The 12,633-nt window shown below is 37.9% G+C and overlaps 1 protein-coding gene and 1 long non-coding RNA gene across 5 annotated transcripts in view; one reads left to right on the top strand and one right to left on the bottom strand.

Annotated features, from left to right (window-relative positions):
• gabrg2 (gamma-aminobutyric acid type A receptor subunit gamma2) overlaps positions 1-7,946 on the top strand; it is a 49,358-nt gene extending 41,412 nt beyond the window's left edge. The window contains exons 9-10 of one of the 4 annotated variants that reach the window (XM_071460271.1): positions 1,320-1,343; positions 4,010-7,946. In XM_071460271.1, coding sequence (XP_071316372.1) covers positions 1,320-1,343; positions 4,010-4,288 — 303 coding nt within the window. In that variant the 3' untranslated portion in view covers positions 4,289-7,946. Of the gene's footprint in view, positions 1-1,319; positions 1,344-4,006 lie in introns of all 4 variants that reach the window. The other 3 variants (XM_071460270.1, XM_071460272.1, XM_071460273.1) reach the window with 3 other exon arrangements.
• LOC139607435 (uncharacterized) overlaps positions 1-12,633 on the bottom strand; it is a 306,610-nt gene that overhangs the window by 85,239 nt on the left and 208,738 nt on the right. The window lies entirely within an intron of this gene.

The following is a 12,633-nucleotide window of genomic DNA, read 5'->3' as shown; positions in this document are numbered from 1 at the left end:
TCATACAGAGGAGAAACCAAATTGTTACCTTGTAATTGGACATAAAATGCAATTCCCCAATATTTCATAGCAAACTTACAATTTTTTTTCCACAAGCCTAATTTCATCTGTCCTGTGTTTCCAAAAGAAAAGGTTGAAAGGACAAATTTCTCATTTCCTTCATAGAAGTTATGTCTATTTTGACCAAAGTATTTACTTTTTTATTTCTTTTTATTTCCAGGCAGCCAGAGTTGGCTCATGATTCTAGACATTGAAATTAGTCCAAATATATCTTTTGATGTGTACTTCCAATAAGTTTTTTTTTTTTTTTTTTTTTGCATTTAGTTTTGGATAACTTAACCACTTTGCTGTACTTTTTTAAAGGGTTGTTGGTAACTGAAATGTATCTTTGAAGTCATGGCATGTTTTTGGACAGGATTCACTTGGGCTTGAAAGCTATTAAATCTTAAACCTCTAAGTATACTGCGCTTGGGTGAACAGGAGTATTGAACTGGAACTTAGGGGAAAAGTGGGGCGCTCTAGTTTCAGCATCTGAAACGAAGGTTTAGCACATGGTCTAACTGTCTCGTGGACGAATGAATGAATAATGAAGTGGAAGGTGTGATGCCAGTTTGCCATCTCAGAGGGGCTTTTCTAGGTTCTCCGCAGGACTTGCCAAGATGTGGGAAGGAGGAAGCCTTTGACTGAAATTCTTCTGATGATAAAGAATTGCTAAAAAATATAGAAATAATAGAAAACCGAGAAAATATGGAGAACTTCAAATATTTTTTTACTACTATTCTTCTTAAAATGCAAAGGGATTTTTCAGGATCACATTTCCTCCTGTTGGTTTAGTTTACGTCTTTTAGAATACTACCATGCATTACCACAACATTTATTACACAAACTGGAACTGACAGAGATGTTTAAAGAAATGCTGTGTAAGACAAATGCTTCCAACTTAATGTGAAAACATACTGCAATGATGTCAGTATTTAAATTCTGAATTATGGATGGTTTATACTTAATCTTTCTAGTTTTGCAGTAATATTTTTCCTAAGGTGATGCTGGTGTAAGACGCATGTGAGATACATATATCCCACCATGCATCTCCCCCCTGTGTCTGTTCGTAACATGTATGTCTCTCTACAGTATATTTCCTCTCTTTCCATTTTCAGTTAAATAGTACAGTACTTGTAATTTTCACACATTATCTTTGTGTTTCTGTTTTTTTTTTTCCTTTTATTGATGTGTTTTTTTTCGCTGTTTACCTGTATTCTTTGTTTTTGTGTTACTCTCTTTCAATTCCACGTATTCTTTGTTTCCTGTCTGGACAAAAGCTCCTCCGGCTCTTTTCCTCAAAGGTATATTGCCTGTGTCTGACTGCATGTGTCTGCTGCATTTTGGCTCTTTGAGCCCCCAGCACCTCACTGCTTTTCTGTCTGTTCTACAGCAGATATGCCTCTCTCTAGTCCTTCTTTATCTACCTGCATTCTTACTGTACTCCTCCTCAGTTACTAAATAGGTATCAGAGATAACATTAAAAAGGGGCGCTCTGCAGTGCACAGTGCGGAGGCAGCCAGCCAGACGTACTTATGCAGTTTTTAAAATTCAAATAACCATCCCACACATCCCGTGTCCAGAGGAATGTAATAGTCCAGGCCCAGTGTGGACTCATTCTGGCTCCCTCTGTCCTGTTTCACTCTTTGTTGTTGTTGTAACCACAGTGAACTAGCAGCCGCTGCAATAGCTTCCTCTTCTTTCCCTTCTCCCGCCAGTAAATCTATACCTGTGTGTTTGTTGGGCTTCTCAACCTGACGCTTCCTACAGAGTCAGCAGAGCCTTAACAGACTGAAACAGACAACCCCTGCACTATGACAAGTCTAATTAGAGTTGGAGGTCCATTCAGAAGATTAACACAAGCTAATCTTTAAACACCCAAATAGCATCCGGAGTAGGTGGGAGCTAGCAGAGATCTAAATTTAACTTAACACACGAGTCAAGACAAGACAATCTGCTTTTCCACATAGAGGTCCACATCAATATTTTACTTGTTGGAATAAATTTTAAGGTCAGATAAGTTAGATTTTTAGCCCAGACATGAGCCTTATGTACTGCTGAGAAAATCTACCTGCAGTATGGAAACACTAACATCAAATATTCAGCGTAATGCCACATAACCAAGGGATCCTCCAGTAATGATCCCAAGTGTTTCCACCTTTTGTCTTCTCTGAGAGGTTGTCTACTTTCAGCCAGTTAAAGTTGCCAGTGCCACTGTGTTGTTTCTGTGTTTTATTTTGTTTTTATTTTCTTAAAAAAAAAAAAGTGTTCTTTTTTTCTTTGCTAACACTGACAGCCAGCCAGGCTTGACCAGGCCATGTGGCAGGATGCTTTTAATGCTCCTTCTGCTTGAGCTTTCACTGCGCTTCCTCCAGTGCAACCAATCCCCTTTGAGAACTGAGTCATAACCTGCTATGCTAATCCCCTTATTAACTCAACATACTGTCCATCAACTAAGGACAAAAATGCTGAAACTAACCCGTATGTTGCTTTGTTTTGTGGTTATGTATCGTTTTCAAAGGGACAGCAGGTTTGTGCACTAGTGCTGGGCAAGATGAGAAGTTGTAGGGAATGAACAGTTCAATCAAGTTTAAGTATGTTAAGCTTGTTTGAGGATGCATGCTCGCAGTATATAATGCTATGTTCAAACTAAAACTGCAATGACCTAATTTCCTTGCAGCAAGCATGCCTTTTGTAGATACATAAAAATGGGGGTAAAAACATTCATGTGGCAAAGCAAAAAAAAAAAAACGTGTTATGTGATGCTTGTTGCAATAAAAAAAGAACTGATTATTATTAACAAGTATTCTCAAACACAGAGCATAAATACATGCTGTAAGTCACATTTGGAGTGCTAGTGCAGTCATTTATAGATTATTGTTCCTATGTTCCGAAGCCAAAACATAAAGAACAAACTAAATGACAACTACTTGCACTTTCTTGAGGGAAAGCGTTGATGTGAAATTCTTAGACGTTGAATTCATGAGTGTGCACAACTCACTGTGTCCTTTTTAAATGATGAGCTTGATGCCCTAGTTTATCAGCAAGGTCAAGGACCCTTCCAGTTCCACCAAAGGGAGGGAGGGTGGGGAGGGGGCATTTAATCTGCCAAAACAGCCAGAATTCCAATTTGTGCAAAGGTGGAATGGCATTTTGAGATAAAAGCTGATGAAAATGGTCTATTTGAATACTAATTGTCTCCCTTTAGAATGACAGGGCCACAGACTCACTGATGTCACTGTCCTATTTTAGGAATCTTCACGAATGAAAGGCATGTGGCCTCCAGTGGTGAGCACAGTTTGAAAAGGAGGTTTATTTTAACCCATTTAGTGACAGCAAGAGTGGGCTGGAGAAATATTGAGCTGTGTGCTACACATCTGCCAAAACATGCTCCTCCCTAAGCTTAGCTGCATCATAAGCCAGTTACAACATATCCTATTTCAGAAAAATCGCTTACAACACCCATACAGGTCCAAATTATGAAATTCTTTTGAGTCACTGCGCATTCAGAGCATTTTAAAAACTGTCCTTAGAACAATTGACGCACATCATCTGTTTGCTAGTGTTTTCACAGCATTTTTAAACGCTGTGCAGCAGCAGTAGCATAATCATAATGAAAAATGGAGGAGCATTGTCCAGCACTAGCTTTATATATCTGCGAAATAAAGCATTATGAACTACTGTCTTAAAATATTATAATTGCCAGCCCAAAGGTGTAATTTGCAACATGGGTTCCTTGGGGACTCACTCTAAGCTTCACTAATATCCACACGTGATATTTAAGGGTCTAAAATGGGTCCATTGGCCAGTTGAAGGTGCAAATTACATTTTGCTGACTAATGACAGAAAATGAAGTGGGAGACAGAAAATGGCAGCTCAAATTAGGTCCCCTGTTATGTCAGTGAGGTCTTGATTATAGCACTCTGGGGCTCTGGTGGCTAACTGTGTCATTTTGTCCTGTTAAAAGCAGACACCCACGGTAGACATCCGTCCACGCTCTGCCACAGCCATTCAAATGAACAACGCCACACACATGCAGGAGCGAGACGAGGAGTACGGCTATGAATGTCTGGACGGGAAGGACTGCACCAGCTTCTTCTGCTGTTTCGAAGACTGCCGCTCCGGAGCCTGGCGGCACGGCAGGTTGCACATCCGCATTGCCAAGATAGACTCGTATGCACGCATCTTCTTCCCCACTGCATTTGGTCTCTTCAACCTGGTCTACTGGGTCTCCTATCTCTATCTCTAGGCCCTGGTGTGTATCCAGCCTTATCATACAGCTCATTACATTCTACATTATGCTCAGCGCCAGCAAGGAACAGTTTGAAGGACGGGACCCACTGAAATATCCAGTGATTTGATTTAAAGCATTTCCTTAATTCTCGGATTTTAATCTCTTTACATTTCAGTTATTTTATCTGATAACTCTGATAACAGACATTGCAAATGTTGTAGCATTACATTTTACTGGCATGAAGAGGTTTGTGGATGTGTTGTGAAACCACTGATTGTGTGAGCACTTAAGTTTTGTTTTGTTTTTGTTGTCATTATTTTAATTTGGACTTTCCAAATGGAATTTCTCGTTAATTTCTTCTCAAAGGGATTTATTTTTAGACAAATACATTTCTTCCATAATAAACAATTCAAATAATAATTCAGATAATAATTCAGATCGCATCAAACACCCCTCAGAGAAATGTAAATGACATTATCTATGTCTATGTCTGTCATTTATTCTCACTTTTTTTTCACTCAGTATACTAAAACACAAATCTGAAGCACTTTAACTGAGTTATGTTAGACAGTTACATTGAAATTCATTTTGATAATGCTCATTTATTTTTCATTTAACTAGCTAACATGTTAGCACAATTAAAAGTTGCATTTTTCATGTGTGGTCAGAGAGCAATGATGCTGTTTATGGACACTGCTCAGCTGTACAGACACTGTATATATTTTACTATTACATAGTGGTTTACATTTATTGCATGCGCCTTTCAGGCCAAAAAAATCAACATGTTTTATGGTCTTCTATTGTTGGCTATGGAAACTTAAAAACAAGCACTGTTGATTATCATTCAGGATTTAATTATACTTTTTTTCTAGGAAAATTGGAAAATGTAACGATAAAAATGTGCCCAGTTTTGTTTTTCAGTTGAGGAATGATCTTTGTGTACAGGTGGGAGGATGAGCCCAGAATTTCAGGCCGGAGAACTGGTTTAATCATTTTCCTCGCAGCCATTAGCTTACAGTATAGAAAACACTGACCTCTGACCCTCTCCTCCATTTGCTGTTAAAAAGGTGCATTTGCATAATGACACGCTGCTGTTGCAGTTTGGTTATGCAACGTGTACAAGAGAAACTGTACTACAGCAAGTTTGGTTTTCTTATAAAAATGAATCACTTTTGCCCTTTACATTAGCAGAGAGATAACTTCAGCTGCATAACCACAGGTTGAGAGTTTTGCCTTCAAATAGAGGATTCAAACTAATCTACCCTTTAATGTAAATGTCAATACAGACAGCTGCAGGGTACTGCAGCGGAGCAGGGGTCATTCTGTGTCATTCTTCAAAAATGAAAAACACACAAAAAAAAAAAAGATATGATAAATGAATATGATAATATTGATGATAAATAAACCAGAGAGCTTCATTCGAGTAAAAATGGTATCTGATTGTGTCGAAAACAGACATGTAAGCCTTATTATAAAGCATCTCACTTCCTGTCTCTTTGAAAGGAAACACTGAGAATGTAAATCACTTTATCACATAGAGAGGAAATTGATTCTCTGGTTGGGCCGAAGTTCATTATTTTTTATTTGTTCTCACTTTTTCCCTCAATGTTTCTTTTGAATGCCGTGATGTGGCGTGAAAGGAGCAGCGAACACAGCAAAAAGCATCAGAATTGTAAATGTTGTGTATGATAAGATATAATGCACATGAATTACAACCCCTTATAGGTCACTTTTGATAGACACCAGTATGCAACAAACGGAGACAGTGCTCAAAAGTATGATTTGTAAACTCACAAGGAAAGGGTGTAAATCACATTGTTTATGTACATAGAATATAAAGAGAAGAAAACAATTGTCAGGCCCTTGGGATTTTGTAAAAGGGAATATATTTTGTAATTTCAGCATTGTTACAGTATATCATCATACAGTATATTAGACTTATTGTATTATGCTGGACTGACCATGTAGAATAATCGGGGGTAATGGGGTATTTATTTATTTATTCATTGATGGTATTTATTTATTTATTCTGTTGAAAGAAATTGTATTTTATGTTCATATAGCCCCTGAAAAGAGTACACAGAATACTGTCAGTTATATCAAAGATACGTTTTGTTCGATGTGTCAATGGAGCTTGAGCTTATTTATCTTGTGTTTTCTATGTTGTGATCAATGTACACTACTCTCACTAAGGCCTGTCAAACTGTTATATCTGTGAGTTGCAACATCACCTGTTGTGCAGCTTCTGAGTAGTAGATTTAAATATTTTCAGGGGAAAAAAAACACAAAAAACTGTTCCCAAACCACCAGAAGAAGTACATTCTTGTCTAAGAGACTATTAATTACTTCCACTTTTTCCACCACCACATAGGTTGTCATTGGTCTTAATATTTGCCATCATTAATAAAGCATCAGTGCTGATACTAACATATGGATTTAGCAGATGATCTCATATTTCCTGAAGTTCTTTCCTTTTTGTATTTAATGGTGGTCCTGTAGTGTTCCAAAGCTGCCATTTAGTAGTCTAAACCTGTCTTCAGTGTGCACATACTCTATCTCTCACATCCTTAGGGCCGTATGTGTGTCAATAGCAGTGTAGGACTGGCTGTCATCAGTGTTCAGTAGTTTAAAGAAGTGTAACAGAGTGATTACATCTTATAAAGTGCCAAACTGACACATGCAATAGAGAATATCAAATTATAATCAAATTATAATATCATTTGTGAATCCACTTATACTGCTTTGTGGAAGAAAGGACACATGCTAACAGTCAGTGTTTTGTTAAAGGAAATGCTATACATCGATGTTCCCTCAGACATGGTTTTGCTGGTGCTCTGGATTTTATTTTTTTTAAATTTTTTTTGGTAAGGTACAGAACCAAAAGCATGAGGATTGTTGTTCAAATATAGTATAGACCAGACTGATAAAAATGTATTATTATATCAGGGTGAACAAAAAGACTCAATTGTATCTGACTTTATTTACAAACCCATCATACTGACAACAGAGCATGTCTTGTGTTTGAACAGTGATGCAGAAAACAAACATACTTTATGGAATTTGAATTTTTTTCCATGATGGTTAAAGCTTGTTTACTATTTGTTTATTATATTTATATTTTTTGTGCACTCTACTGTAAATGCAGGGATATAAAAGTGAATGGAAGGTACTGAAGTGTGTGTATATTCAGTAGTGTGCATGCTGAATATGTTTTCAGTCAAACAGGGATGTTTGGAGGAATTGGGATTAATTCAATCATTGTTTCATCTGGTTCATCTGGCCTGCATTGACATGGACTTTTATTACACTGTACCTATTTTTGACAAAGTCATTTTATTTATTTTGGGACCCACACATGAGACATATGTGAACAGCACATGTAGATATTTTCTATTGTTATGTATTTTGTCAAAATGCAGGAAACAAAATAATACGCACTGTAAGTACCAAGCCCAGTAAAAGGTATCCAAGAACAAAATAAATTTCATATGATTCTCATACATACAGTATGTTAGTTGTTTGCCATCTATGTATATTTGAGTATTGTATAAAAGGGGCACTGATCAATTCTGTTAGGGTCTGCATAATATACTATACATGTACTAGAAAAAAATCCTTTTCATAAGGGAATTGCACATAGCTGTTGAATTTTACAATAAAATGGCTGCATTTATCAGTGTGTATAGGTTCATTATTAATATTCCTTATTAGCAGTATTTTTAGTAGCATTCTGCATTTTACATCTGATATACGCCATTATGGACTTCATGGAGTTTGAGAAGAACAAGCTGCTGGTGCTAAGGAACTGGTCGACTAAAAAGTTTCACATTTCACAACCTGTTATTTCAGCTAATGGAAAAAATGTGGCAGACAGTCTTAGAATTAAAAAACTCAACTTTTGCTCTCCTATAACTTTAAATTGGTTTCCATTATTTGATAAACAGTACACAACAGTGACAGGCAATCCCACAGTTCAAGCCATAGGCTGAGTTGCTCATTTCATCCTGTCATGAGTCTAGCACTGCAGAGTGTGAGTATGATGCAAAGGAAAGGTTGATGCTAATAGTGGATGGCACTCTCCCAAATATGGAGAGAACAGAAGCTATTGTTTTACAGCTCCAATAATTTTATAAGCACCACGATGTATGCACAGAAAAGTAATCTGAGCAAGTTGCTAATGGCAAGCTACTAGTGATATACTGAAGAAAAATCTTCAGTTTTCAACTAGCCTGTATTTGACATTATTTCAAATTCATCTCAGGCAGACAGATTCTGCTGAGAATATAAAGGTGGTAAATAACAGCTTGTTTGCCGTCCCACAGTACAGTTCACAGTTCACAGTACAGATAACAGAGCTAATTTAATCCCGTCAATTAAAATACACATTATGCACCAAGGGTTGATACTAAGATTCAGAAAGATTTACGAGTAGAAAGTGAACAGCCATGGCATCTACGTGTCCGTATCTGAACTTATTCTCAGGTAATGAGAGGTTCTACATGTTGTGATTAAAATAGACTACTATAACCATATTTATCCAATTTTATTGTTATTTAAGCAACTGTCTGGAAGTCACTTCAATTACATCCTACAAATTACAACTGACACTTGAAGACATTTTAATAGCTATGTCTGCAAATCTTTCAGCAATGATTAATGGATATCATGTAAATTTTCCCCTTGTAGAAGCAAAATATGACCAGATCTGACCTACCAGGGGCCCCAAGCAAAATTCTGCTAAGGGGCCCTCCAACCTGACCCAAGATACTATTTATCATGTGGCTTGGCTGAATACTCGATGGATGTTATTTACTGAGAGATGTGCATCCATACTGTCCAGCTCATTATTTAATCAATACTCAGTGTCAATCTACTGCTATCCATCTTGCATTAGTCCAGAGTTGTAACTGAACCTTGATTGAGGGACTAGATAGTCATTATTATGTGTGCCTATGAGGAATGCCATCACACCCATATACTGTCTGGTCCCCACAGAGGCTGCTACTTGAAAGGACAAGTTTAATTTTGTCCATATGAACGCATGTTAACACAAGACGTGGTTATCTTTTCTAAGGTGCAGTTCATAAAAACTGTTGCCTGTTGACGTTTATCAAACAGTTGTATTTGACACTCACTTTTATCAGGCACAAAGTCACAGAACAGCTCTAGAAGTGGCCGGTGAGCAAAACACAGACAGACCAAGAGATGCCCCGCCAGGCTAGTTTAGAGCGGCAGACAGACAGAGAGAGACGCACATCACATCAACGTTACTGTTACCGTTGCTGACACTGATTTGGAGAGAAGTTTACCTTCTTGCTGTTCCTGCAATTCACTGTCATAGTTTAGTAAGGATTGTTCTGTAAACAATGACACATGAAGGGGAGGTGGGGCCCTTGCATAATTTGCAGGTTATGAGCATGTGGGGCCCCCCGGCTCTGTTTCAAGCTCTCTTGTGGTAGGATTCCAAGTGCTCTTGGGGGCCCTCTAGTGGTCACTGCAGCCCAAAGCAGGCGTTAAGTTTGCGTATGCGTCATGCCGGCTGTGGGCCAGATTTACACTTCAGCACTTGCCAGTCATCTTGATGAGCTGTCAACTTCGAAGCGGAATCCTTTCTGAAGCCGAGGTAAACCAGAATCCCCGCGGCCACCACAGGCTAATGAAGCAGATGGTGGATGTTGTATTTGTTTGAAATTCAGAGTGGAAAAAGTACATATTGCACATACAGTGTAATAATTAGATTTGTGTACTTTTATTGCTAAATTTGAGGCTTAATTGTAAACCTTATATAGCTGATATACAAATAAACAGTCCTTTAAGCAGTAACCTGCTTTTAAGGAAACAACTAAGGACATTGGTTTAGGTGTGACATAACTCTACCGCAAGCATAATTTCATTTAATAGGACAGTTTTTATACAGGAATAGCACAGCCTGTTCCAGTCCTGTCCAGTGATTCTCTTCCTTCCAGGAAAGTGCACTTGAAACAGAACAGCAGTTGGCTGATGGACCCCTGCGCTGGCACCTCTCCCTCCACTGGGCAGGGTGGCAGCTGCAAAGGACAGCGAGTGTATCCCTCTGATTATTACACAACCGTCTGCAATGTACCACAGCACCGTGCCATCATAGCTAGCCCTTTCATCAGCTGAGGTACAAGCTCTTCAGAGAGAGCCGAGCTGGGGGTGCAGGGACTCCTGCATGAATAATGCAACCTGCACATGGCTCACTTTTTAGGACTTCACCCCCATGCTTTCATCACTGCGCGCAATGAAATATCCAGATATACCAGAATATACTGACTCCTTAAAAAAACTGTTAACATTAGGAGTAACTTTGTCAGAAGATTGTTCACAATTATCAGTAAACTCCAGGTTTGTACTTAAAATTGCAAACGACAGGAAGATCAAATGTTTTATGAAAATACTGAACCAAGAGCTTGTTTGACCTGATCCCACATATACTATCTTGCTGCTATAAAGTCAATTAAATTCCCCTAAAATCCCCACTGGGTCTCCTACAGTAGATATTAATAACTGCGGAACCACCATATAGTCGTCGCATAGATTAAGAACATGTATTTTCTTGATTCACAACTTGAATTTCCAACTGGCAGAGTTTGAACCCAGCAACACAGTGATCTTGCTAATTAGTGTTTACACTTAATTGCTGTTTCTGTATGTATTTAAAGACTTATTTTTCCCACACACCATTGCAAACACATTATACTGAAGCAAAGCAAGTACAATACAGTGTGAGCAGATGTTGTGGACCTGCAGTGGGTAAGATGCAGGTTCATAGGGTAAATTAAAAAGGGAGTTCAAGTGAAGAGACAGATATAGCTCAGCAGAGTAGTAGTAGTCTGTTACTAGATATGGTCAAGCTGTAGCTGCCTTAAAATGTGGATTCCTTTCATATGCAGTATCTATTTTGTGACCAGCACACTCAAGAAAATCTTATCAAACATCTCATTAGAAATGACATTTAATGATTTTTGACCTTTTCAATCACTGACGTACATCATAAACTCTCAGCCATAAAATAATTTGACTTTTCACATGAATTTAGACTTGATCCGTGTGTTAGCACTGAGGGATCTGAGGGATGGTGGGTGTGACCGTAAATGTCCATGTATATGATTCCAGGTATTTTCCAGATTCCTCTGTCGTTTCTGCCTTTGTTTGTAACATGTAATAACTGTGTGCGTGTTTCTGCCTGGTTTTCTGCATCACTCATTAACAGCTCAAATGTAATCTGCTTGGGCTCAGTAACAGTGTGAGCAGGGAAACAGAGGAATGGTTGCATAACTTCTTCTTTTAGCCAAGTCACTCTGTATAAACAGGGATTAATTACCAGGGCTTACTGTCAAGATACTCCAATCCACAATCATTGCAAGCAGATGACGAATAGGATTCTGGACTACAGAGTACGCATCACACACACACACACGCACATATATAGTGTACTTGTTTACTTTAAAATTTTCTTATGTGAAATTGTCTCATTGCATAAATGGAATTTGTAAAATCACTGTCACATCTCATAAATACTGTGTTGTTAAATATCTCCAAAGGCAAAAAAGAACAAACTGAGAGAGTGAGGGCAAGTAAAAAACAAATAAGATGTGATCCCTTTTTTTCAAACATCTGTAGAGGTAGAGGCCTCTGACATTCAAGAGTTTCAAATTACAACTCAGCTTTATTCCTTATAGCACCTCCATCACAGCAAATATTCAGCTGGGCTTTATTTATTTTACAGTGACTATAAATCCAAAGGATATCAAGGATTATTATATTCTTCTTCAGAAATTAAAGAGTTAACCAAAAGCACATTTCTTATACATCATGTTGAATATGTAGTTACTTTGGATAACCACACTATATTTTATGGAACATGTATTGCTGGACAGATTATGTCTTTACTATCACATACTGTATATACAGTGTTTGTACAGTATTAAATGGTCGTATTTTTCATTTGGTTTCTCAAACAACGTACAGGGTAGAAAATAACATATGATTAAGGCGATGTTAAAGCCTCAAACCATAACTTCCTGCTCATTCGAACCACAGCAAAGATGATGAAGCCTTGCATTTCTAAAACATGTATTTTCTCCTCATTGTTGGAGATATACAGTGAATGTGCACCAAAAATGAATGTGAATGTAGTGCTCAGTGAAGTGCTGAAATTATCCAGCATTGGCCTTGTTTAGCAGGGCAAATGCTTGTGTTTCCATGTGTCATTTCAAAGTAAAATTGTCATATTGTGAGAATGGAGCATTTTTCTGTACATTTTTTTTTCTTTTTCATTGAATATGATTCATAACACCTTTATAACACCTCCTCTTGTTATGTACACTTTTTCAAGC

Source organism: Trachinotus anak, unplaced genomic scaffold (genome assembly GCF_046630095.1).
Source record: "Trachinotus anak isolate AG129_WGS33_773 ecotype Australia unplaced genomic scaffold, CSIRO_AGI_Tana_v1 ptg000024l, whole genome shotgun sequence".
Taxonomy (NCBI): domain Eukaryota; kingdom Metazoa; phylum Chordata; class Actinopteri; order Carangiformes; family Carangidae; genus Trachinotus; species Trachinotus anak.
The sequence above is the reverse complement of the archived record's forward strand: the minus strand, read 5'-3'. Positions and strand labels throughout refer to the sequence as shown.